The 26,975-nt window shown below is 46.5% G+C and overlaps 2 protein-coding genes across 2 annotated transcripts in view; one reads left to right on the forward strand and one right to left on the reverse strand.

Moving 5' to 3' along the window:
- Window positions 1-2,757, reverse strand: part of abcc8b (ATP-binding cassette, sub-family C (CFTR/MRP), member 8b) — an 84,829-nt gene extending 82,072 nt beyond the window's left edge. Inside the window, exons 1-2 of the mRNA XM_056240413.1 lie at window positions 2,652-2,757; window positions 1,742-1,901 (exon numbers count right to left, since the gene is read on the reverse strand). Of these exons, the coding sequence (XP_056096388.1) occupies window positions 1,742-1,901; window positions 2,652-2,672 (181 nt within the window). The 5' untranslated portion in view covers window positions 2,673-2,757. The remainder of the gene's footprint in view (window positions 1-1,741; window positions 1,902-2,651) is intronic.
- Window positions 2,758-4,000: 1,243 nt separating this feature from the next.
- Window positions 4,001-26,975, forward strand: scamp5b (secretory carrier membrane protein 5b). Its single transcript, XM_056240412.1, has 7 exons — window positions 4,001-4,010; window positions 5,326-5,383; window positions 5,469-5,588; window positions 9,426-9,582; window positions 13,248-13,349; window positions 13,516-13,633; window positions 26,673-26,975. Exons 2-7 carry the CDS (start codon window positions 5,377-5,379, stop codon window positions 26,856-26,858), a joined length of 690 nt encoding a protein of 229 aa, XP_056096387.1. The 5' UTR covers window positions 4,001-4,010; window positions 5,326-5,376; the 3' UTR covers window positions 26,859-26,975.

The following is a 26,975-nucleotide window of genomic DNA, read 5'->3' on the forward strand; positions in this document are numbered from 1 at the left end:
GATGAAGAGGATGGAGAAGGTGCTGAACAGCAGGAACACACACACACACACACACACTGCCTCTCACCGATGAAGAGGATGGGGAAGGTGCTGAACAGCAGGAACACACACACACACACACACACACACACACACTGCCTCTCACCGATGAAGAGGATGGGGAAGGTACTGAACAGCAGGAACACACACACACACACACACTGGCTCTCACCGATGAAGAGGATGGGGAAGGTGCTGAACAGCAGGAACACACACACACACACACACACACACACACACACACACACTGGCTCTCACCGATGAAGAGGATGGGGAAGGTGCTGAACAGCAGGAACACACACACACACACACACACACTGCCTCTCACCGATGAAGAGGATGGGGAAGGTGCTGAACAGCAGGAACACACACACACACACACACACACACACTGGCTCTCACCGATGAAGAGGATGGGGAAGGTGCTGAACAGCAGGAACACACACACACACACACACACACACACTGCCTCTCACCGATGAAGAGGATGGGGAAGGTGCTGAACAGCAGGAACACACACACACACACACACACACACACACACACACACTGGCTCTCACCGATGAAGAGGATGGAGAAGGTGCTGAACAGCAGGAACACACACACACACACACACACTGCCTCTCACCGATGAAGAGGATGGGGAAGGTGCTGAACAGCAGGAACACACACACACACACACACACACACACACACACACACACACTGGCTCTCACCGATGAAGAGGATGGGGAAGGTGCTGAACAGCAGGAACACACACACACACACACACACTGGCTCTCACCGATGAAGAGGATGGGGAAGGTACTGAACAGCAGGAACACACACACACACACACACTGCCTCTCACCGATGAAGAGGATGGGGAAGGTGCTGAACAGCAGGAACACACACACACACACACACACACACACACACTGCCTCTCACCGATGAAGAGGATGGGGAAGGTACTGAACAGCAGGAACACACACACACACACTGCCTCTCACCGATGAAGAGGATGGGGAAGGTGCTGAACAGCAGGAACACACACACACACACACACACACACACACACACACACTGCCTCTCACCGATGAAGAGGATGGGGAAGGTACTGAACAGCAGGAACACACACACACACACACACTGGCTCTCACCGATGAAGAGGATGGGGAAGGTGCTGAACAGCAGGAACACACACACACACACACACACACACACACACACACACACACACACACACACACACTGGCTCTCACCGATGAAGAGGATGGGGAAGGTGCTGAACAGCAGGAACACACACACACACACACACACACTGCCTCTCACCGATGAAGAGGATGGGGAAGGTGCTGAACAGCAGGAACACACACACACACACACACACACACACTGGCTCTCACCGATGAAGAGGATGGGGAAGGTGCTGAACAGCAGGAACACACACACACACACACACACACACACTGGCTCTCACCGATGAAGAGGATGGGGAAGGTGCTGAACAGCAGGAACACACACACACACACACACACACACACACACACTGCCTCTCACCGATGAAGAGGATGGGGAAGGTGCTGAACAGCAGGAACACACACACACACACACACACACACACACACTGGCTCTCACCGATGAAGAGGATGGGGAAGGTGCTGAACAGCAGGAACACACACACACACACACACACACACACACACACACACTGGCTCTCACCGATGAAGAGGATGGGGAAGGTGCTGAACAGCAGGAACACATGAGGAACCACACCGAGAGCGTCCAGAAAGCAGCCGTTGTTCAGAAGGCCATTGTCCACCTTATACGCGGAGGAGTTCTCCGTGCCGCAGAAGGACAGGGTCGAGTTGGAGACTGGAGTCTATGAGGAGACCATGGAGACACACACACACACACACACACACACACACACACACACAGGCCAGTTATGAGACATTATGAGTGCAGCAGAGAAATCTTTACATCTGTTGTGTCTGAAACGCTGGGGTAAAGCTACTGTAATCCGCAAATCCATGATTTTAACAACAACAACAACAAAAGCCATAATGCAAGTGCAATGTGTGGATATTTTTTTTTATATTATTATTTCGGTTATTGCCCTATAGAAAAACAGCACTAAAATGAATCATCTGTTCTTGATATCGCACTGTAAGAAGTGTGCACTTGTTAAAGAACTCTGATCCTAAAAACATTACTTTTCTTGTTGTATCCCAATGTAATCAGGATTAAGTTATCGGAAATCATTTGTAATAATACTTAAAAACAGACATGCAGGGGTTATTAGTGCAAGTAATATTTCAGTATCCCTAGTTGTGAGATGTCACAATTCATCATGCAAGAGATTATAAAACTGTTATTTCTACACAATATGGTAGCCTATTTCGCAGTAGTTATGATAAAAAAAAAAAAATAAACATTTAGATTTAAAAATTTCAAATGTATGTTTGTGGACATAGCCTAAATGTTACGATTGAGAGGATAACGTTTTCAAATAGGCTATAAAAGAAGTTCAAATAATTTTCCCGTGTGAAAAAAAAGCATGCATAATTTTCACAGAACACCCAAACTGTTGAACGTAATATTTAGCACAGATAAAAGTGTAGCAACTCACCGGTCGGTATCCTCGCATCATCTTCGGAAGAGTTTATTTCAGTTCCCTCACGATGGACTGAGTTATTTCCCAACACTTGGACATTGAAACACGCAGATGAGGTTTGCACGAGTCTGTCTCTCTCTCTCTCTCTCTCTCTCTCTCTCTCTCTCTCTCTCTCTCTCTCTCTCTCTCTCTCTCTCTCCTGATCTGGCTGACCTGACCTGAGATCAGATGATCCTCGAGCGCGAGATTATGAGCGCGAGCCTCTCAGTGTAAATGATGGCGCTCAGTCCCACTGACACTTAATCTCCACCCTCATCCTTCCTCTCGTTTCATGCAGTTTATCTGATAACATAAACAAAAAAAAGATTGAAAGATAAAAACGCCTTTTTTTCTATGTAGAATATATAAGGTGAATATATCAGTTAGTATCAGTTATTCCTTTAGAAGTGTATGTGAGTGTTTTAAGAGTGTACAAATCGAAAGAAAGGATAAAGGCAGTCTAAACATGTGTGAGCATAAATGACAGCAAGATATGAAGCTGTGAAGTAGCAATGGCATCATTTAAAGAAACTCTGCCCCTTAGTGGTTAAACAATGCAAGTGCATGAGGTTCTCAAGACCGAGTTTTCATTATTTATTGAATAATTTGATGCAACATTTATTTTAATTGCTCAAAAAAGGCACCGCTTTGTCAACAAGATATGCATCCATTTTCTGTTTTTTTTTTTGGAATCTCTTGCGATTGGCTTCAGAAGCATAAGTAGCTACTTATTGGAGAATGCATTTGTTTTCACTCTTAAAAATAATGGTTACATTATTTTTTATAATGGTTTCAATGGCAGAACCCTTCAGTGAACACTTGTTTCTTAGTGCAAAGAACATTTTAATCAACTTATCCACTATAAATAACCCTTTTTTGCATTGAAAAGATTCCATTTATGTTAATGAACGATCGATGCCAGTAAAGAAGCTTTATTTTAAAGAGTGTGTGTACTATAAAAAACTCACATATGATAATCAGGTCAGTCGGAAGGTCGAAGGTTTCTCTTTAACACGCTCACAAAACAACAACTTCAGCACCGCGGAGAGCAACCGCGTTCCATGGCGCTGATTGGCCAACGAGGTGAAAGGGGGCGTGCCCAGAACCTAATGCGCCTCTCCTATTGGCTAAAATCCGTGAGCCTAGTCTCTGATCTGTCTGGATATGCGGGGAATGAACTCAAATCACTCAAAGATTACACAAACTTCTTAAGAAACGAGCAGCTCTGCTTACTGTAGTGTGTGCACGGTGTTTTATGTAGTATGAATAAGTGTTCGAGTATTCACTAGAAGGCCATGCTATTGTAAGAGCAGCGCAGAAGGTGCGCAGGAGAAGGTAAGGCGATTATTTCCCTCTCCATTCATTCTCTGTTAATGCCAGGCTTAGCGCGAGCGACATGACGGATGAATCTCATTCGCTCTGGGTTTGAAGTAAATAGACGGGAATCAAACAAATGCAACATCAGGGTTGTAAACAACACTCGTGTAAAGGTGAATGTTGAGATGCACGTTAATAATGTGTCAATATGGGCCACTTTAGAAAGCACTCTCTGTGATCCTTCCTCTTAATCCAGAGCTCTTAACACACTCAGCTGCAGATCGAGACATGCAACACGATACTTACTTCCTCTATTCTACAGGACGCAATACAGTGTTGAACTTCAGATTGGTGAAGAACATGTTTGTCACACAGCAGGGACATCGTCAAGGGTTATTTATCTCAGTAACTATAAGGGATACTATTTCATGACTTTTTTTGTATCAAAAGTGTAGGTTTTTACTGTAGCACGAGATAATACACCTTTTCAAAAGTTACACCTTTGTACCTAAAGAGTGCATATTAGTCCCTCAAAGGTAAATATTGGTACCAAAAATGTACATATTAGTACATACATTATACATATGAGAACCCTTTTGCAGGGTACTGTCCCAGTGACAGCTTTTGTACCTTTTTTTCTGAGAGTGTAGTTGAAAATAACCCACTTATTTAGGCTGATATGTATTTCTGCTTCAAAAATAAATCATATAAAAAAGATGAAGTCAGTTTAATGTTTATCTTTGATTTTAGTGATTTTTTTTTAGTATAGCATCACCTTTGGCTTGTTCAATAGGGTTTTAATAAGGTTTTTTCTTTGTAAAATTGCTTAAAACAAAATGTATTGTACAAACAAATACGTTGAATTAAGTGTGCAAACATTGAAATGTGCAAACATTTTTATTTGGCTACTGTCATTTCTATTAAATATGTCTAAAATATGAGAAAGGCTGAAAATATTGAACAAGAATGTGGAGTGGAGGAACAAGTTTTCCTTTGGGGACATTTTGCAAAAAGATAATATATTTAAATGCAATACCCATGTATGAAAGTGCAATAATATCGTATTGTGCAATAATATCGTATTGTTGCTTAAGAATCATGATAATATATTATTGTGGAGCTACTGGTGATTCCCAACCCTAATTTTAAATAATACAATTTTAATATAACTAAATTTAAATAATTTTAAGACTTTTTGATGTTTGATATTTATAGTAGGTTGCATTGTGACAACTTACCCCTGCATGCCCTAATGTTGGTCAACGTGTGTCAATAAAACTGCAAATGTCCAGAATATTACCTTACAGTGTGTGTCCCTTCTGTTCATATGTAGGTTTGATAGATTGACAGCTCTGAAGAACTAATAGTCGTCGCCTGTTCCCCAATGGCTGGTAGGACCTTGATCCCAGTCATTAATAACTCAGCGATACGCAAGTGTGTGTTCCATGGATGCTCTGCTTTATGTCTGTCCTGTAGAAAACAACTTCCCTCCTCTGCCTGGCTTCATTCCTCTACGGCCGTGTTTCCATCAGGACTTTGAGGATATCCCGGACCAGCACCGCACCATGTGCAAGAGACTGTACTACCTGTGGATCTGTGAGTCCGGACACACACACACACACACACACACACACACACATAGATGATATACAGTTCACAAACACTCTGTTGAGTTGAGTTAAGTGTTCAGATGAGCATGTCCAAAGTATCTAATCACTCGACAGACTTTAGTTGTTTTAATACTCTTGGTCCCCTAGTGGTGTGTGTGTGTGTGTGTGTGTGTGTGTGTGTGTGTGTGTGTGTGTGTGTGTGTGTGTGTGTGTGTGTGTGTGTGTAACTGCAGGAGGTCTGTAGAATCTTTGTAAAATATATATATATAAAATATAGGGTACACCAGAATTTTTTTTTCTCCTAGTGTATGATTGCAGAATATATATATATATGTGTGTATGTGTGTGTGTGTGTGTGTTTAATGTAACTTTCTCTGACTCTATAATTTTATTTAATTTTTAAATGCTGTTGACTTCAGAAGTGCAATGCACATAAAAAATACAATTAAAACTTAATTGCACAATTTTTGCAATTAGGATATATATATATATATATACACTCACCGGCCACTTTATTAGGTACCCCATGCTAGTAACGGGTTGGACCCCCTTTTGCCTTCAGAACTGCCTCAATTCTTCGTGGCATAGATTCAACAAAGTGCTGGAAGCATTCCTCAGGGACTTTGGTCCATATTGACATGATGGCATCACACAGTTGCCGCAGATTTGTCGGCTGCACATCCATGATGCGAATCTCCCGTTCCACCACATCCCAAAGATGCTCTATTGGGTTGAGATCTAGTGACTGTGGAGGCCATTTTAGTACAGTGAACTCATTGTCATGTTCAAGAAACCAATTTGAAATGATTAGAGCTTTGTGACATGGTGGAAGTAGCCATCAGAGGATGGGTACATGGTGGCCATAAAGGGATGGACATGGTCAGAAACAATGCTCAGGTAGGTCGTGGCATTTAAACGATGCCCAATTGGCACTAAGGGGCCTAAAGTGTGCCAAGAAAACATCCCCCACACCATTACACCACCACCACCAGCCTGCACAGTGGTAACAAGGCATGATGGATCCATGATCTCATTCTGTTTACGCCAAATTCTGACTCTAACATCTGAATGTCTCAACAGAAATCGAGACTCATCAGACCAGGCAACATTTTTCCAGTCTTCAACTGTTCAATTTTGGTGAGCTCTTGCAAATTGTAGCCTCTTTTTCCTATTTGTAGTGGAGATGAGTGGTACCCGGTGGGGTCTTCTGCTGTTGTAGCCCATCCGCCTCAAGGTTGTGCGTGTTGTGGCTTCACAAATGCTTTGCTGCATACCTCGGTTGTAACGAGTGGTTATTTCAGTCACTGTTGCCCTTCTATCAGCTCGAACCAGTCTGGCCATTCTCCTCTGACCTCTGGCATCAACAAGGCATTTCCGCCCACAGAACTGCCGCTCACTGGATGTTTTTTCTTTTTCGGACCATTCTCTGTAAACCCTAGAGATGGTTGTGCGTGAAAATCCCAGTAGATTAGCAGTTTCTGAAATACTCAGACCAGCCCTTCTGGCACCAACAATCATGCCACGTTCAAAGTCACTCAAATCACCTTTCTTCCCCATACTGATGCTCGGTTTGAACTGCAGGAGATTGTCTTGACCATGTCTACATGCCTAAATGCACTGAGTTGCCGCCATGTGATTGGCTGCTTAGAAATTAAGTGTTAACGAGCAGTTGGACAGGTGTACCTAATAAAGTGGCCGGTGAGTGTATATATCATATGACATTGCTCAGTAAAAAAATAAAATAAAATAAAATTATAAAAAATAAAAAAAATTAATTGAGAATTGATGGAGCAACATATTTAGTGTGAAAATAAATCATAAAAGCGTTTTGTTTTGTTTAAAACTCATATAAATGTATGAGGTGGCAATAAAATAATAGATTGTTCAATAAATATACTGTTATTAATATGTGTTCATCTTAAAAATAACATAAAATTATTTTAAAAAGTAAAGATTCTGAAAGCACTGAATGATCATCATCATAATTTAATAAAGCTTTACAGTATACGCATACATGATATGAATAATATCATATTTTTAAATATGCTGGTTTCGTTATAAATATGGTGATTATCTCTAAGATGGACAACAAAATTTGAGTTATGATATTTAATCTAACATGTCATGTCAATAAATGTAAAAGTCAGCTGTTTATTATCATGTTAATTATTATGCATTTCTCCCCGACAGCTGGTGCGCATTAAATACCATATTTTACTTATTCTTCCATTATTAAAAATCTGTTAATTACCTTGAACAAAACTGAAAATCCTTAAAGGGATACTCCACTTTTTTGGGAAATAGGCTCATTTTACAACTCCCCCAGAGTTAAACTGTTGAGTTTTACCGTTTTTGAATCCATTCAGCCGATCTCCGGTTCTGGCGGTACCACTTTTAGCATAGCTTAGCATACATCATTGAAGTGGACAAGACCATTAGCATTTCTCAAAAAAAAATGACCAAAGAGTTTCGATATTTTTCCTATTTAAAACTTGACTCTTCTGTAGTTACATCGTGCACTAAGACCGACGGAAAATGTAAAGTTGCGATTTTCTAGGCTGGTATGGCTAGGAACTATACTCTCATTCCTGCGTAATAATGCAGAAACTTCACTGCCGTACATGAGTGCAGCAGGCGTAATGATATGACGCAGCGCCTGAAAATAGGCTACTCATGTACGGCAGTGACGTTTCTTGATTACTACGCAGGAATGAGAGTATAGTTCCTAGCCATATCAGCCTAGAAAATCGCAACTTTACATTTTCCGTCGGTCTTAGTGCACGATGTAACTACAGAAGAGTCAAGTTTTAAATAGGAAAAATATCGAAACTCTTTGGTCATTTTTTTTTGAGAAATGCTAATGGTCTTGTCCACTTCAATGATGTATGCTAAGCTATGCTAAAAGTGGTCCGCCAGAACCGGAGATCGGCTGAATGGATTCAAAAACGGTAAAACTCAACAGTTTAACTCTGGGGGACTTGTAAAATGAGCCTATTTCCCAAAAAAGTGGAGTATCCCTTTAAGACGACATTTGTCTCAAAATAACGCCAATAAATAAGCTTTATTTTTATTTTAATAACATTATTGGTGATTCACACTTGATTGCATTTCTTCACTGTAAATATATATAGTAATTATGGTCATCTGTTGCTGTAGAGACAGTGCTGTAGCGGATCCCTCCTCAGGTATTCTTAATGTGTGGCTTTTGAGTGGAATTGCATGCTTTCTTTATTTAGAATATTGCATCATCATTCTTTTTTTTTCTTTTTTTTTGTAAGAATTTTTAAATATTAAGAATATATTAATATTAAGAAATATTTTTCATGGCATGGAACAAAGCATTATTTTGTTAGTTGTGTGATGTCATCGAGTCGACTGCATGTCACAGATGTGTGTGTGTGTGTGTGTAGTGTCTGTCAGCCTCATTTAGTGATTAACCTGCTATGGCTTTAGTTTGCTCAGTAAGTGCATCATAACCTTTGTGCATTTTGCAGCATTTACTCTATTTGGTGACAGCTGCATTTTCTTGCTCTCTCTCTCTCTCTCTCTCTCACACACACACACACACTCTCTCTCACACACACTCTCTCTCTCTCTCTCTCTTTCAGACACACACACACACACACTCTCTCTCTCTCCCACACACACTCTCTCTCTCTGAAGTGGTGTGTAACATCATATAGAGCATTATTCTCTTGTACACTCTTGGGCAATGAAGGGTTTCTGCTATCTTTCACTCTCTCTCTCTCTCTCTCTCAGACACACACACACACCTGTGCAAATAACCCGGTCAGTAGAGTGAGCGATCTGCTGTGTTCCTCAGTGTACGGCTCCACGCTGCTGGTGAACTTCTTCGGCTGTATGGCGTGGATGTTCGGGGGAGGAGGAGTGACGAACTTCGGCATGTCCATCATCTGGGTCGTCCTCTTCACGCCCTGCTCATACGTGTGCTGGTTCAGGTCCATTTACAACGCCTTCAAGTAAGCGTCCCCGGCACACTACTTCATTAGCAAATTATTGAATTGTTCAGATTTTATAAAGTGATTATATTTCTATTTATCTTTTTTTTTTTTTTTTATATAATTTGTGTTTTATGACATTGATTAATATTTGATGATAATCATCATCATATGTACAATAAATCCAATTATTATTATACATTTATATTTATTAATGTATTAATATTAATTTGTATTTAAATATTTTAATAATAATGGTTATTATCATCATATTGTAAATGTATAATGAATCCATTATTTATTTATTTAATAAAATATGAATTATATATTAATTTATTTATATTAATTTAATACATAACAATAATAATAATAACATTCATTACACATTTAGCATTAAGGTTTAGATAACTATGTATTTCCTTCAAGAGGACCTAAAGCACAGACTCTCAAAACTCCGTCGAGCAGAAAGCCTACGGATGCGCCGGAACAAGAAGGAAAAAGCCAGAACCGATTTCTACAAAGACCCTTTTAAATTTGTGAAAGGCATATTCATAAAGGAGAAGAGTGGATCCCTGAAAACGTCAAAAGACCAGGTTGAAGAGCATCTGAGAATCATCTATACTGATGAGAAAAAAGATGAACCTATCGTTGTCCCCACTGACATCCCTCCAATATCACCACCACAACATCAGTTTGATATCAGCCCTCCCAAGCTGAGTGAGGTGAAGCAGGCAGTGAAAAAGGCAAGATCGGCATCTGCACCAGGCCCTAACGGCGTACCGTATAGTGTCTACAAGAACGCTCCAGATGTTTTAAAAATCCTGTGGAAAAACATGAAAGTGGCGTGGGAAAAGCAAATCATCCCGAAAGCCTGGCGAAGAGCGGGAGGGGTGTTCATCCCAAAAGAAAAGAACTCAACGACCATTGAACAGTTCCGCCAGATAAACCTTCTGAACATTGAAGGCAAGATCTTTTTCAGTGTGTTGGCACAGCGACTGACACAGTATTTAAAACAAAACCACTTTATTGACACATCAATTCAAAAGGCTGGCATTTCAGGCTTTTCGGGATGCCTGGAACATAACAGCATCATATGGCATCAAATTCAGACTGCAAAGAAAGAAGGGAAAGATCTCCATGTCTTGTTCCTTGATCTGGCCAATGCCTATGGGTCAGTCCCTCATTCAATTCTGTGGGCTGCCTTTGAGTTCTTCCAGGTGCCGACTATAATCACAAATTTAGTGAAACACTACTTCCAGGATCTACAGTTTTGCATTACAACGTCAGGCTTCACCACAAGTTGGCAACCACTGGAAGTAGGCATCATGGCGGGCTGTACCATCTCCCCATTGGCCTTCACGATGGCAATGGAGATCATTATTAGAGCCTCGAAATGGGTCGTGGGAGGAGAACGGCTACAATTTAATCAGAGGTTACCACCAATTCGAGCCTATATGGACGATCTAACAACACTCACAACAACTGTCCCCTGCACCAAGAGGTTGCTGGAAAAACTTCATCAAAATATAACATGGGCGAGGATGAAGTTAAAGCCCAATAAGTGCAGAAGCATCTCCATAGTGAAAGGCCAAGTTACAGACCAGAGATTTCACGTCGGCGGAACACCTGTCCCAACTGTCTCAGAAATGCCAGTAAAGAGCTTGGGGAGATGGTATGATGCGAAGCTCAAAGACACCGAGCAGTTTGAACAACTAAAAAATGATACCAGCATGTATATGGAGCGCATCAACAAGACCTTGTTGCCAGGAAAACTCAAGTTATGGTGCTTTCAGTTTGGCATACTCCCAAGACTCTTGTGGCCGTTAACTGTGTATGAGATCCCCATCTCTAAGGTTGAAAAGTTGGAACGGCTGATAAGCACACAGCTAAAGCAGTGGCTTGGAATTCCACGTTGTTTAAGTTCCGTCGGACTTTATGGACATGGCAAGTTGGAATTACCAATCACAGGGCTCGTGGAAGAGTTCAAATGCACCAAAGCAAGGCTCGTCATGACCCTAACTGAATCTGAGGATGCAGTCATTCGAACAGCGGCCCCCCGGGTGGTAGCTGGAAGGAAGTGGACTCCATTAGAAGCTGTTCAGAGTGCAAAGTCTGCGCTTCAGTTCAGAGATGTGGTTGGACAAGTACAGCATGGTTCTGACTTATCCCAAAAACTGTTCTGTGGCATAAAGCAACATCAGTGCAGAAGAGACAGCTAGTGGTAGAAGAAGTCAGGAGACAAGAGGAGGGAGAGCGACATGCAAAAGCCGTCTCAATGACCAAGCAAGGGAGATGGACCAATTGGGAGGGTCTGGAGAAGAAAAAGCTCAGCTGGCGTGACATCTGGCAGATGGAGGGAGCGCGGCTGAGTTTTGTCATCAGAGCCACATACGACCTGCTACCCTCCCCCCAAAATCTGAAAGAGTGGTATGGAGAAGATCCCGCCTGTTCCCTGTGTCAAGTACCTGCATCCCTAAGGCACATTCTATCAGGGTGCACTACAAGTCTCACCCAAGGGCGCTATACTTGGCGGCATAACCAAGTACTCAGAGAGCTGGCATCAATACTGGAACAAAAGCGAACCACCACAAACAATCTCCCACAAACATCGGCAAGACAGGTCAACTTCACAAATTTCGTACCAGCTGGCCAATATCAAGAGCATAGTATAACACCTAAGGATGCAAGCATCCTGCAGTCAGCGCAGGATTGGAAATTGGAAGTGGACCTTGATAAGAAGCTTGTGTTTCCCCCAGAAATAGTGGCTACAACACTCCGGCCAGACATGGTCCTGTGGTCTCCATCAACAAAGCTGGTATATGTTGTGGAATTAACAGTACCATGGGAAGATGGGGTTGAAGAGGCTTATGAGAGAAAACAAAACAAATATTCCGACCTGGCAGCTGAAGCATCCCAGAACGGCTGGAAGACCAGTATCTTCCCAGTAGAGGTGGGATGCAGGGGATTTGTTGCCACATCTACCACCAGGTTGCTGAGAAAAATAGGGGTGAAGGGTCGCTCTCTCCAACAGGCCATCAAGTCCATGTCAGGTGCTGCCGAAAAAAGCAGTAACTGGCTTTGGATCAAGCGCAAGGACCCCAACTGGGCAGCAAGGTAGAGACAGATGGTATGCGGTCAGGCTTAAGCCCAACTCAGGGAGACGGACGCCCCTGCCATGCAGAGCCCATCAGGAATATGGAGGGTATGGCATGGAGGGGGGTGTACCTGGGACGCTGGGTACACCGTTGAGCCTTCTGGAGACGTTGTGGGCTTCAATCAACGAAACGTCGATGAAGCAGGGTGCCCACCTGATGACCCCAATGACATACCTTACCCTCCTTTTTCACCACTCCACACCGACTGCTACTGTCAAGAGTTTCCTACTTAAGGGATTGAAACATATAGTTCTATTAGCTTTACTAATTATCTGTAATATGGTAAATGTATAATAAATTAATTCTATATTTGATTACATATAAATTATATGTTAATATTATTTAAACAATAATAATAATAATAATAATGGTTATCATCATTATAATATGGTAAATGAATAATGCATGTATTTAATTATTTATTAATTTATATTAATTTAATAACATCAACAACTGATCCATCACACATGTATCATTAAGGTTTAGATAACTATAGTTATGTATTTGTACATCTGTGTTGTTGTCTTGCAGGACTGACAGCTCGTTCTACTTCATGGCTTTCTTCTTTGTCTTCATGGCACAACTTTTTATTTCTATAATTCAGGCCATTGGTATTCCCGGGTGGGGTGTTTGGTAAGACAAATGCATCCACATATTATGCATATTATTCCCAAATATGAGGATTCTGAACGCTAACACAAACCTCACACTGGAATACTGCATCTATTACTGTATGCGATGCACATGTAATAAACGTGACGCGTGATGTGTGTGTGTGTGTGTGTGTGTGGTGCTTCAGTGGCTGGCTGGGCACCATCTCCTTCTTCGGCACGAGTATCTTCGCCTCCATCATCATGCTGATCCCCACGCTCATGTTCACCGCCGTCGCCGCGCTCTGCTTCATCGCGCTCACTAAGGTACGGATGCGCACAGACACATGTATCTCAGCGGGACGGGTGTGTGTACGGCTCATCGCCTGTGCACTCGCCGGTGTGCCAGGATCAGCTCGTTTAGCTGACGTGTGTGTAGAAGTCTTGGGCTGGGTGTCTGTCGTGTGATGTGTGTGTAGAAGTCTTGGGCTGGGTGTCTGTCGTGTGATGTGTGTGTAGAAGTCTTGGGCTGGGTGTCTGTCGTGTGACATGTGTGTAGAAGTCTTGGGCTGGGTGTCTGTCGTGTGATGTGTGTGTAGAAGTCTTGGGCTGGGTGTCTGTCGTGTGATGTGTGTGTAGAAGTCTTGGGCTGGGTGTCTGTCGTGTGATGTGTGTGTAGAAGTCTTGGGCTGAGTGTCTGTCGTGTGATGTGTGTGTAGAAGTCTTGGGCTGGGTGTCTGTCGTGTGATGTGTGTGTAGAAGTCTTGGGCTGGGTGTCTGTCGTGTGATGTGTGTGTAGAAGTCTTGGGCTGTGTGTCTGTCGTGTGATGTGTGTGTAGAAGTCTTGGGCTGGGTGTCTGTCGTGTGATGTGTGTGTAGAAGTCTTGGGCTGTGTGTCTGTCGTGTGATGTGTGTGTAGAAGTCTTGGGCTGGGTGTCTGTCGTGTGATGTGTGTGTAGAAGTCTTGGGCTGGGTGTCTGTCGTGTGATGTGTGTGTAGAAGTCTTGGGCTGGGTGTCTGTCGTGTGATGTGTGTGTAGAAGTCTTGGGCTGGGTGTCTGTCGTGTGATGTGTGTGTAGAAGTCTTGGGCTGGGTGTCTGTCGTGTGATGTGTGTGTAGAAGTCTTGGGCTGGGTGTCTGTCGTGTGATGTGTGTGTAGAAGTCTTGGGCTGGGTGTCTGTCGTGTGATGTGTGTAGAAGTCTTGGGCTGGGTGTCTGTCGTGTGATGTGTGTGTAGAAGTCTTGGGCTGGGTGTCTGTCGTGTGATGTGTGTGTAGAAGTCTTGGGCTGGGTGTCTGTCGTGTGATGTGTGTGTAGAAGTCTTGGGCTGGGTGTCTGTCGTGTGATGTGTGTGTGAAGTCTTGGGCTGGGTGTCTGTCGTGTGATGTGTGTGTAGAAGTCTTGGGCTGGGTGTCTGTCGTGTGATGTGTGTGTAGAAGTCTTGGGCTGGGTGTCTGTCGTGTGATGTGTGTGTAGAAGTCTTGGGCTGGGTGTCTGTCGTGTGATGTGTGTAGAAGTCTTGGGCTGGGTGTCTGTCGTGTGATGTGTGTGTGAAGTCTTGGGCTGGGTGTCTGTCGTGTGATGTGTGTGTAGAAGTCTTGGGCTGGGTGTCTGTCGTGTGATGTGTGTGTAGAAGTCTTGGGCTGGGTGTCTGTCGTGTGATGTGTGTGTAGAAGTCTTGGGCTGGGTGTCTGTCGTGTGATGTGTGTGTAGAAGTCTTGGGCTGAGTGTCTGTCGTGTGATGTGTGTAGAAGTCTTGGGCTGGGTGTCTGTCGTGTGATGTGTGTGTAGAAGTCTTGGGCTGGGTGTCTGTCGTGTGATGTGTGTGTAGAAGTCTTGGGCTGAGTGTCTGTCGTGTGACATGTGTGTAGAAGTCTTGGGCTGGGTGTCTGTCGTGTGATGTGTGTGTAGAAGTCTTGGGCTGGGTGTCTGTCGTGTGATGTGTGTGTAGAAGTCTTGGGCTGGGTGTCTGTCGTGTGACGTGTGTGTAGAAGTCTTGGGCTGGGTGTCTGTCGTGTGATGTGTGTGTGAAGTCTTGGGCTGAGTGTCTGTCGTGTGATGTGTGTGTAGAAGTCTTGGGCTGGGTGTCTGTCGTGTGATGTGTGTGTAGAAGTCTTGGGCTGGGTGTCTGTCGTGTGATGTGTGTGTAGAAGTCTTGGGCTGGGTGTCTGTCGTGTGATGTGTGTGTAGAAGTCTTGGGCTGAGTGTCTGTCGTGTGATGTGTGTGTAGAAGTCTTGGGCTGGGTGTCTGTCGTGTGATGTGTGTGTAGAAGTCTTGGGCTGGGTGTCTGTCGTGTGATGTGTGTGTAGAAGTCTTGGGCTGGGTGTCTGTCGTGTGATGTGTGTGTAGAAGTCTTGGGCTGGGTGTCTGTCGTGTGACGTGTGTGTAGAAGTCTTGGGCTGGGTGTCTGTCGTGTGATGTGTGTGTAGAAGTCTTGGGCTGGGTGTCTGTCGTGTGATGTGTGTGTAGAAGTCTTGGGCTGGGTGTCTGTCGTGTGAAGTGTGTGTAGAAGTCTTGGGCTGGGTGTCTGTCGTGTGACGTGTGTGTAGAAGTCTTGGGCTGGGTGTCTGTCGTGTGATGTGTGTGTAGAAGTCTTGGGCTGGGTGTCTGTCGTGTGATGTGTGTGTAGAAGTCTTGGGCTGGGTGTCTGTTGTGTGATGTGTGTGTAGAAGTCTTGGGCTGGGTGTCTGTCGTGTGATGTGTGTGTAGAAGTCTTGGGCTGGGTGTCTGTCGTGTGATGTGTGTGTAGAAGTCTTGGGCTGGGTGTCTGTCGTGTGATGTGTGTGTAGAAGTCTTGGGCTGGGTGTCTGTCGTGTGATGTGTGTGTAGAAGTCTTGGGCTGGGTGTCTGTCGTGTGACGTGTGTGTAGAAGTCTTGGGCTGGGTGTCTGTCGTGTGACGTGTGTGTAGAAGTCTTGGGCTGGGTGTCTGTCGTGTGATGTGTGTGTTGAAGTCTTGGGCTGGGTGTCTGTCGTGTGATGTGTGTGTGAAGTCTTGGGCTGAGTGTCTGTCGTGTGACGTGTGTGTAGAAGTCTTGGGCTGGGTGTCTGTCGTGTGATGTGTGTGTGAAGTCTTGGGCTGAGTGTCTGTCGTGTGATGTGTGTGTAGAAGTCTTGGGCTGGGTGTCTGTCGTGTGATGTGTGTGTAGAAGTCTTGGGCTGGGTGTCTGTCGTGTGATGTGTGTGTAGAAGTCTTGGGCTGGGTGTCTGTCGTGTGATGTGTGTGTAGAAGTCTTGGGCTGAGTGTCTGTCGTGTGATGTGTGTGTAGAAGTCTTGGGCTGGGTGTCTGTCGTGTGATGTGTGTGTAGAAGTCTTGGGCTGGGTGTCTGTCGTGTGATGTGTGTGTAGAAGTCTTGGGCTGGGTGTCTGTCGTGTGATGTGTGTGTAGAAGTCTTGGGCTGGGTGTCTGTCGTGTGACGTGTGTGTAGAAGTCTTGGGCTGGGTGTCTGTCGTGTGATGTGTGTGTAGAAGTCTTGGGCTGGGTGTCTGTCGTGTGATGTGTGTGTAGAAGTCTTGGGCTGGGTGTCTGTCGTGTGAAGTGTGTGTAGAAGTCTTGGGCTGGGTGTCTGTCGTGTGACGTGTGTGTAGAAGTCTTGGGCTGGGTGTCTGTCGTGTGATGTGTGTGTAGAAGTCTTGGGCTGGGTGTCTGTCGTGTGATGTGTGTGTAGAAGTCTTGGGCTGGGTGTCTGTTGTGTGATGTGTGTGTAGAAGTCTTGGGCTGGGTGTCTGTCGTGTGATGTGTGTGTAGAAGTCTTGGGCTGGGTGTCTGTCGTGTGATGTGTGTGTAGAAGTCTTGGGCTGGGTGTCTGTCGTGTGATGTGTGTGTAGAAGTCTTGGGCTGGGTGTCTGTCGTGTGATGTGTGTGTAGAAGTCTTGGGCTGGGTGTCTGTCGTGTGACGTGTGTGTAGAAGTCTTGGGCTGGGTGTCTGTCGTGTGACGTGTGTGTAGAAGTCTTGGGCTGGGTGTCTGTCGTGTGATGTGTGTGTTGAAGTCTTGGGCTGGGTGTCTGTCGTGTGATGTGTGTGTAGAAGTCTTGGGCTGGGTGTCTGTCGTGTGATGTGTGTGTAGAAGTCTTGGGCTGGGTGTCTGTCGTGTGATGTGTGTGTAGAAGTCTTGGGCTGGGTGTCTGTCGTGTGATGTGTGTGTAGAAGTCTTGGGCTGGGTGTCTGTCGTGTGACGTGTGTGTAGAAGTCTTGGGCTGGGTGTCTGTCGTGTGACGTGTGTGTAGAAGTCTTGGGCTGAGTGTCTGTCGTGTGATGTGTGTGTGAAGTCTTGGGCTGGGTGTCTGTCGTGTGATGTGTGTGTAGAAGTCTTGGGCTGAGTGTCTGTCGTGTAATGTGTGTGTAGAAGTCTTGGGCTGGGTGTCTGTCGTGTGATGTGTGTGTAGAAGTCTTGGGCTGGGTGTCTGTCGTGTGATGTGTGTGTAGAAGTCTTGGGCTGGGTGTCTGTCGTGTGATGTGTGTGTAGAAGTCTTGGGCTGGGTGTCTGTCGTGTGATGTGTGTGTAGAAGTCTTGGGCTGTGTGTCTGTCTTGTGATGTGTGTGTAGAAGTCTTGGGCTGGGTGTCTGTCGTGTGATGTGTGTGTGAAGTCTTGGGCTGGGTGTCTGTCGTGTGATGTGTGTGTAGAAGTCTTGGGCTGGGTGTCTGTCGTGTGATGTGTGTGTAGAAGTCTTGGGCTGTGTGTCTGTCGTGTGATGTGTGTGTAGAAGTCTTGGGCTGTGTGTCTGTCGTGTGATGTGTGTGTAGAATTCTTGGGCTGGGTGTCTGTCGTGTGATGTGTGTGGAGAAGTCTTGGGCTGTGTGTGTTGTGTGATGTGTGTGTAGAAGTCTTGGGCTGGGTGTCTGTCATGTGATGTGTGTGTAGAAGTCTTGGGCAGAGTGTCTGTCGTGTGATGTGTGTGTAGAAGTCTTGGGCTGAGTGTCTGTCGTGTGATGTGTGTGTGAAGTCTTGGGCTGGGTGTCTGTCGTGTGATGTGTGTGTAGAAGTCTTGGGCTGGGTGTCTGTCGTGTGATGTGTGTGTAGAAGTCTTGGGCTGGGTGTCTGTCGTGTGATGTGTGTGTAGAAGTCTTGGGCTGGGTGTCTGTCGTGTGATGTGTGTGTAGAAGTCTTGGGTTGAGTGTCTGTCGTGTGACGTGTGTGTAGAAGTCTTGGGCTGTGTGTCTGTCGTGTGATGTGTGTGTAGAAGTCTTGGGCTGGGTGTCTGTCGTGTGATGTGTGTGTAGAAGTCTTGGGCTGGGTGTCTGTCGTGTGATGTGTGTGTAGAAGTCTTAGGGTGGGTGTCTGTCGTGTGATGTGTGTGTAGAAGTCTTGGGCTGAGTGTCTGTCGTGTGATGTGTGTGTAGAAGTCTTGGGCTGGGTGTCTGTCGTGTGATGTGTGTGTAGAAGTCTTGGGCTGTGTGTCTGTCGTGTGATGTGTGTGTAGAAGTCTTGGGCTGGGTGTCTGTTGTGTGATGTGTGTGTGAAGTCTTGGGCTGGGTGTCTGTCGTGTGATGTGTGTGTAGAAGTCTTGGGCTGAGTGTCTGTCGTGTGATGTGTGTGTAGAAGTCTTGGGCTGGGTGTCTGTCGTGTGATGTGTGTGTAGAAGTCTTGGGCTGGGTGTCTGTCGTGTGATGTGTGTGTAGAAGTCTTGGGCTGGGTGTCTGTCGTGTGATGTGTGTGTAGAAGTCTTGGGCTGGGTGTCTGTCGTGTGATGTGTGTGTAGAAGTCTTGGGCTGAGTGTCTGTCGTGTGATGTGTGTGTAGAAGTCTTGGGCTGGGTGTCTGTCGTGTGATGTGTGTGTAGAAGTCTTGGGCTGAGTGTCTGTCGTGTGACGTGTGTGTAGAAGTCTTGGGCTGGGTGTCTGTCGTGTGATGTGTGTGTAGAAGTCTTGGGCTGGGTGTCTGTCGTGTGATGTGTGTGTAGAAGTCTTGGGCTGAGTGTCTGTCGTGTGATGTGTGTGTAGAAGTCTTGGGCTGGGTGTCTGTCGTGTGATGTGTGTGTAGAAGTCTTGGGCTGGGTGTTTGTCGTGTGATGTGTGTGTAGAAGTCTTGGGCTGGGTGTCTGTCGTGTGATGTGTGTGTAGAAGTCTTGGGCTGGGTGTCTGTCGTGTGATGTGTGTGTGAAGTCTTGGGCTGGGTGTCTGTCGTGTGATGTGTGTGTAGAAGTCTTGGGCTGAGTGTCTGTCGTGTAATGTGTGTGTAGAAGTCTTGGGCTGGGTGTCTGTCGTGTGATGTGTGTGTAGAAGTCTTGGGCTGGGTGTCTGTCGTGTGATGTGTGTGTAGAAGTCTTGGGCTGGGTGTCTGTCGTGTGATGTGTGTGTAGAAGTCTTGGGCTGAGTGTCTGTCGTGTGACGTGTGTGTGAAGTCTTGGGCTGAGTGTCTGTCGTGTGATGTGTGTGTAGAAGTCTTGGGCTGAGTGTCTGTCGTGTGATGTGTGTGTAGAAGTTTTGGGCTGGGTGTCTGTCGTGTGACGTGTGTGTAGAAGTCTTGGGCTGAGTGTCTGTCGTGTGATGTGTGTGTTGAAGTCTTGGGCTGGGTGTCTGTCGTGTGATGTGTGTGTAGAAGTCTTGGGCTGGGTGTCTGTCGTGTGATGTGTGTGTAGAAGTCTTGGGCTGGGTGTCTGTCGTGTGATGTGTGTGTTGAAGTCTTGGGCTGGGTGTCTGTCGTGTGATGTGTGTGTAGAAGTCTTGGGCTGAGTGTCTGTCGTGTGATGTGTGTGTAGAAGTCTTGGGCTGGGTGTCTGTCGTGTGATGTGTGTGTTGAAGTCTTGGGCTGGGTGTCTGTCGTGTGATGTGTGTGTAGAAGTCTTGGGCTGAGTGTCTGTCGTGTGATGTGTGTGTAGAAGTCTTGGGCTGAGTGTCTGTCGTGTGATGTGTGTGTAGAAGTCTTGGGCTGAGTGTCTGTCGTGTGACGTGTGTGTAGAAGTCTTGGGCTGAGTGTCTGTCGTGTGACGTGTGTGTAGAAGTCTTGGGCTGGGTGTCTGTCGTGTGATGTGTGTGTAGAAGTCTTGGGCTGAGTGTCTGTCGTGTGACGTGTGTGTAGAAGTCTTGGGCTGAGTGTCTGTCGTGTGACGTGTGTGTAGAAGTCTTGGGCTGGGTGTCTGTCGTGTGATGTGTGTGTAGAAGTCTTGGGCTGAGTGTCTGTCGTGTGATGTGTGTGTAGAAGTCTTGGGCTGGGTGTCTGTCGTGTGATGTGTGTGTAGAAGTCTTGGGCTGGGTGTCTGTCGTGTGATGTGTGTGTAGAAGTCTTGGGCTGGGTGTCTGTCGTGTGACGTGTGTGTAGAAGTCTTGGGCTGGGTGTCTGTCGTGTGACATGTGTGTGGAAGTCTTGGGCTGGGTGTCTGTCGTGTGATGTGTGTGTAGAAGTCTTGGGCTGGGTGTCTGTCGTGTGATGTGTGTGTAGAAGTCTTGGGCTGGGTGTCTGTCGTGTGATGTGTGTGTAGAAGTCTTGGGCTGGGTGTCTGTCGTGTGATGTGTGTGTAGAAGTCTTGGGCTGGGTGTCTGTCGTGTGATGTGTGTGTAGAAGTCTTGGGCTGAGTGTCTGTCGTGTGATGTGTGTGTAGAAGTCTTGGGCTGGGTGTCTGTCGTGTGATGTGTGTGTAGAAGTCTTGGGCTGGGTGTCTGTCGTGTGATGTGTGTGTAGAAGTCTTGGGCTGGGTGTCTGTCGTGTGATGTGTGTGTAGAAGTCTTGGGCTGGGTGTCTGTTGTGTGATGTGTGTAGAAGTCTTGGGCTGGGTGTCTGTCGTGTGACATGTGTGTAGAAGTCTTGGGCTGGGTGTCTGTCGTGTGATGTGTGTGTAGAAGTCTTGGGCTGGGTGTCTGTCGTGTGATGTGTGTGTAGAAGTCTTGGGCTGGGTGTCTGTCGTGTGATGTGTGTGTAGAAGTCTTGGGCTGGGTGTCTGTCGTGTGACGTGTGTGTGAAGTCTTGGGCTGAGTGTCTGTCGTGTGATGTGTGTGTGAAGTCTTGGGCTGGGTGTCTGTCGTGTGACATGTGTGTAGAAGTCTTGGGCTGGGTGTCTGTCGTGTGATGTGTGTGTAGAAGTCTTGGGCTGGGTGTCTGTCGTGTGATGTGTGTGTAGAAGTCTTGGGCTGGGTGTCTGTCGTGTGATGTGTGTGTAGAAGTCTTGGGCTGAGTGTCTGTCGTGTGATGTGTGTGTAGAAGTCTTGGGCTGGGTGTCTGTCGTGTGATGTGTGTGTAGAAGTCTTGGGCTGTGTGTCTGTCGTGTGATGTGTATGTAGAAGTCTTGGGCTGGGTGTCTGTCGTGTGATGTGTGTGTAGAAGTCTTGGGCTGGGTGTCTGTCGTGTGACGTGTGTGTAGAAGTCTTGGGCTGGGTGTCTGTCGTGTGACGTGTGTGTAGAAGTCTTGGGCTGGGTGTCTGTCGTGTGATGTGTGTGTAGAAGTCTTGGGCTGGGTGTCTGTCGTGTGATGTGTGTGTAGAAGTCTTGGGCTGGGTGTCTGTCGTGTGATGTGTGTGTAGAAGTCTTGGGCTGAGTGTCTGTCGTGTGATGTGTGTGTAGAAGTCTTGGGCTGAGTGTCTGTCGTGTGACGTGTGTGTAGAAGTCTTGGGCTGAGTGTCTGTCGTGTGATGTGTGTGTTGAAGTCTTGGGCTGGGTGTCTGTCGTGTGACGTGTGTGTAGAAGTCTTGGGCTGGGTGTCTGTCGTGTGATGTGTGTGTAGAAGTCTTGGGCTGGGTGTCTGTCGTGTGACGTGTGTGTAGAAGTCTTGGGCTGGGTGTCTGTCGTGTGATGTGTGTGTAGAAGTCTTGGGCTGGGTGTCTGTCGTGTGATGTGTGTGTAGAAGTCTTGGGCTGAGTGTCTGTCGTGTGATGTGTGTGTAGAAGTCTTGGGCTGGGTGTCTGTCGTGTGATGTGTGTGTAGAAGTCTTGGGCTGGGTGTCTGTCGTGTGATGTGTGTGTTGAAGTCTTGGGCTGAGTGTCTGTCGTGTGATGTGTGTGTAGAAGTCTTGGGCTGGGTGTCTGTCGTGTGATGTGTGTGTAGAAGTCTTGGGCTGGGTGTCTGTCGTGTGATGTGTGTGTAGAAGTCTTGGGCTGAGTGTCTGTCGTGTGATGTGTGTGTAGAAGTCTTGGGCTGGGTGTCTGTCGTGTGATGTGTGTGTAGAAGTCTTGGGCTGGGTGTCTGTCGTGTGATGTGTGTGTAGAAGTCTTGGGCTGGGTGTCTGTCGTGTGATGTGTGTGTAGAAGTCTTGGGCTGGGTGTCTGTCGTGTGATGTGTGTGTAGAAGTCTTGGGCTGAGTGTCTGTCGTGTGACGTGTGTGTAGAAGTCTTGGGCTGAGTGTCTGTCGTGTGACGTGTGTGTAGAAGTCTTGGGCTGAGTGTCTGTCGTGTGATGTGTGTTGAAGTCTTGGGCTGGGTGTCTGTCGTGTGATGTGTGTGTAGAAGTCTTGGGCTGAGTGTCTGTCGTGTGACGTGTGTGTAGAAGTCTTGGGCTGGGTGTCTGTAGTGTGACGTGTGTGTAGAAGTCTTGGGCTGGGTGTCTGTCGTGTGATGTGTGTGTAGAAGTCTTGGGCTGGGTGTCTGTCGTGTGATGTGTGTGTAGAAGTCTTGGGCTGGGTGTCTGTCGTGTGATGTGTGTGTAGAAGTCTTGGGCTGTGTGTCTGTCGTGTGATGTGTGTAGAAGTCTTGGGCTGGGTGTCTGTCGTGTGATGTGTGTGTAGAAGTCTTGGGCTGGGTGTCTGTCGTGTGACGTGTGTGTAGAAGTCTTGGGCTGGGTGTCTGTCGTGTGATGTGTGTGTAGAAGTCTTGGGCTGGGTGTCTGTCGTGTGACGTGTGTGTAGAAGTCTTGGGCTGGGTGTCTGTCGTGTGATGTGTGTGTAGAAGTCTTGGGCTGGGTGTCTGTCGTGTGATGTGTGTGTAGAAGTCTTGGGCTGAGTGTCTGTCGTGTGACGTGTGTGTAGAAGTCTTGGGCTGGGTGTCTGTCGTGTGATGTGTGTGTAGAAGTCTTGGGCTGAGTGTCTGTCGTGTGATGTGTGTGTAGAAGTCTTGGGCTGGGTGTCTGTCGTGTGATGTGTGTGTAGAAGTCTTGGGCTGGGTGTCTGTCGTGTGATGTGTGTGTAGAAGTCTTGGGCTGGGTGTCTGTCGTGTGATGTGTGTGTAGAAGTCTTGGGCTGGGTGTCTGTCGTGTGATGTGTGTGTAGAAGTTTTGGGCTGGGTGTCTGTCGTGTGATGTGTGTGTAGAAGTCTTGGGCTGTGTGTCTGTCGTGTGATGTGTGTGTAGAAGTCTTGGGCTGGGTGTCTGTCGTGTGACGTGTGTGTAGAAGTCTTGGGCTGGGTGTCTGTCGTGTGATGTGTGTGTAGAAGTCTTGGGCTGGGTGTCTGTCGTGTGATGTGTGTGTAGAAGTCTTGGGCTGGGTGTCTGTCGTGTGACGTGTGTGTAGAAGTCTTGGGCTGGGTGTCTGTCGTGTGACGTGTGTGTAGAAGTCTTGGGCTGGGTGTCTGTCGTGTGATGTGTGTGTAGAAGTCTTGGGCTGGGTGTCTGTCGTGTGATGTGTGTGTAGAAGTCTTGGGCTGAGTGTCTGTCGTGTGATGTGTGTGTAGAAGTCTTGGGCTGGGTGTCTGTCGTGTGACGTGTGTGTAGAAGTCTTGGGCTGGGTGTCTGTCGTGTAATGTGTGTGTAGAAGTCTTGGGCTGTGTGTCTGTCGTGTGATGTGTGTGTAGAAGTCTTGGGCTGGGTGTCTGTCGTGTGATGTGTGTGTAGAAGTCTTGGGCTGGGTGTCTGTCGTGTGATGTGTGTGTAGAAGTCTTGGGCTGGGTGTCTGTCGTGTGATGTGTGTGTAGAAGTCTTGGGCTGGGTGTCTGTCGTGTGATGTGTGTGTAGAAGTCTTGGGCTGAGTGTCTGTCGTGTGATGTGTGTGTAGAAGTCTTGGGCTGGGTGTCTGTCGTGTGACGTGTGTGTAGAAGTCTTGGGCTGGGTGTCTGTCGTGTAATGTGTGTGTAGAAGTCTTGGGCTGTGTGTCTGTCGTGTGATGTGTGTGTAGAAGTCTTGGGCTGGGTGTCTGTCGTGTGATGTGTGTGTAGAAGTCTTGGGCTGGGTGTCTGTCGTGTGATGTGTGTGTAGAAGTCTTGGGCTGGGTGTCTGTCGTGTGACGTGTGTGTAGAAGTCTTGGGCTGGGTGTCTGTCGTGTAATGTGTGTGTAGAAGTCTTGGGCTGTGTGTCTGTCGTGTGATGTGTGTGTAGAAGTCTTGGGCTGGGTGTCTGTCGTGTGATGTGTGTGTAGAAGTCTTGGGCTGGGTGTCTGTCGTGTGACGTGTGTGTAGAAGTCTTGGGCTGGGTGTCTGTCGTGTAATGTGTGTGTAGAAGTCTTGGGCTGTGTGTCTGTCGTGTGATGTGTGTGTAGAAGTCTTGGGCTGGGTGTCTGTCGTGTGACGTGTGTGTAGAAGTCTTGGGCTGGGTGTCTGTCGTGTGATGTGTGTGTAGAAGTCTTGGGCTGGGTGTCTGTCGTGTGATGTGTGTGTAGAAGTCTTGGGCTGGGTGTCTGTCGTGTGATGTGTGTGTAGAAGTCTTGGGCTGGGTGTCTGTCGTGTGATGTGTGTGTAGAAGTCTTGGGCTGAGTGTCTGTCGTGTGATGTGTGTGTAGAAGTCTTGGGCTGGGTGTCTGTCGTGTGACGTGTGTGTAGAAGTCTTGGGCTGGGTGTCTGTCGTGTAATGTGTGTGTAGAAGTCTTGGGCTGTGTGTCTGTCGTGTGATGTGTGTGTAGAAGTCTTGGGCTGGGTGTCTGTCGTGTGATGTGTGTGTAGAAGTCTTGGGCTGGGTGTCTGTCGTGTGATGTGTGTGTAGAAGTCTTGGGCTGGGTGTCTGTCGTGTGACGTGTGTGTAGAAGTCTTGGGCTGGGTGTCTGTCGTGTAATGTGTGTGTAGAAGTCTTGGGCTGTGTGTCTGTCGTGTGATGTGTGTGTAGAAGTCTTGGGCTGGGTGTCTGTCGTGTGATGTGTGTGTAGAAGTCTTGGGCTGGGTGTCTGTCGTGTGACGTGTGTGTAGAAGTCTTGGGCTGGGTGTCTGTCGTGTAATGTGTGTGTAGAAGTCTTGGGCTGTGTGTCTGTCGTGTGATGTGTGTGTAGAAGTCTTGGGCTGGGTGTCTGTCGTGTGACGTGTGTGTGAAGTCTTGGGCTGGGTGTCTGTCGTGTGATGTGTGTGTAGAAGTCTTGGGTTGAGTGTCTGTCGTGTGATGTGTGTGTAGAAGTCTTGGGCTGGGTGTTTGTCGTGTGACGTGTGTGTGAAGTCTTGGGCTGAGTGTCTGTCGTGTGATGTGTGTGTAGAAGTCTTGGGCTGGGTGTCTGTCGTGTGACGTGTGTGTGAAGTCTTGGGCTGAGTGTCTGTCGTGTGATGTGTGTGTGAAGTCTTGGGCTGGGTGTCTGTCGTGTGATGTGTGTGTAGAAGTCTTGGGCTGGGTGTCTGTCGTGTGATGTGTGTGTAGAAGTCTTGGGCTGGGTGTTTGTCGTGTGATGTGTGTGTAGAAGTCTTGGGCTGAGTGTCTGTCGTGTGATGTGTGTGTAGAAGTCTTGGGCTGAGTGTCTGTCGTGTGATGTGTGTGTAGAAGTCTTGGGCTGAGTGTCTGTCGTGTGATGTGTGTGTAGAAGTCTTGGGCTGAGTGTCTGTCGTGTGATGTGTGTGTAGAAGTCTTGGGCTGTGTGTCTGTCGTGTGATGTGTGTGTAGAAGTCTTGGGCTGGGTGTCTGTCGTGTGATGTGTGTGTAGAAGTCTTGGGCTGTGTGTCTGTCGTGTGATGTGTGTGTAGAAGTCTTGGGCTGAGTGTCTGTCGTGTGATGTGTGTGTAGAAGTCTTGGGCTGGGTGTCTGTCGTGTGATGTGTGTGTAGAAGTCTTGGGCTGAGTGTCTTTCGTGTGATGTGTGTTTTTAATATCTCGCAATCCTTTGTTTTTCTCTACATTTTTTTACACCTCACAATTCTGACTTTTTTTTCTTCTTTCTTGTACATCCCTCAATTCTGACTTTTTTCCTCAAAATATTTTACAATTCTGACTTTTTTCCCTTAATTTTCTTATACCTCACAATTCAGAAATGTTCCACCCTCTAAACTCTGACTTTTTTCTCTGAATTCTGAGTTTACACCTCACAATACTGACTTTTTCTCATATTTTCTTTACATCTCACATTTTTTTTGTGTCCATCACGAAATGAAAAAGTAAAAATGATCATTTCATCTTTTTAATCGCACAATTCAGACTTTTCTTCTCAGAATTACAAGGTTTTTTTTTTATCTCGCAATTGCAAGTTTATATAGCGAAAAAAAAATAAAAGTATGAAATGTGAGATAAAAAAGTCACAGTAACCTTTTTAATTGTTTTTTTTTATAAAACTGACACTGATGAACATGATTGTGCTGCTCATCACTGAGACGTCCTGTGTTCGGCAGGTTCATAACTTCTACCGCGGCAGTGGCGGGAGCATGAGTAAAGCGCAGGAGGAGTGGGTCTCCGGCGCCTGGAAAAACCCTCACGTTCAGCAGGCAGCGACGCAGGCAGCCCTGGGGTCCTTACAGGGCCCTCAGACCCCGCAGACCCCACAGTACTCCACGCCCTCCTACGACAACACCATGTGAAGCACCAACACAACCAGTCATCAGTAGAGCAGGGGTGTGTTTCCCCAAAGCTTCGTTAAAGGTGCTGAATATGTAACGTTTTCACTCTACTAAAGCAATATGTTTCCAGATTTTAGG

The sequence above is a fragment of the Rhinichthys klamathensis genome, unplaced genomic scaffold (assembly GCF_029890125.1).
Source record: "Rhinichthys klamathensis goyatoka isolate OS25496 unplaced genomic scaffold, OSU_Roscu_1.1 h1tg000596l_1, whole genome shotgun sequence".
Lineage (NCBI taxonomy): Eukaryota > Metazoa > Chordata > Actinopteri > Cypriniformes > Leuciscidae > Rhinichthys > Rhinichthys klamathensis.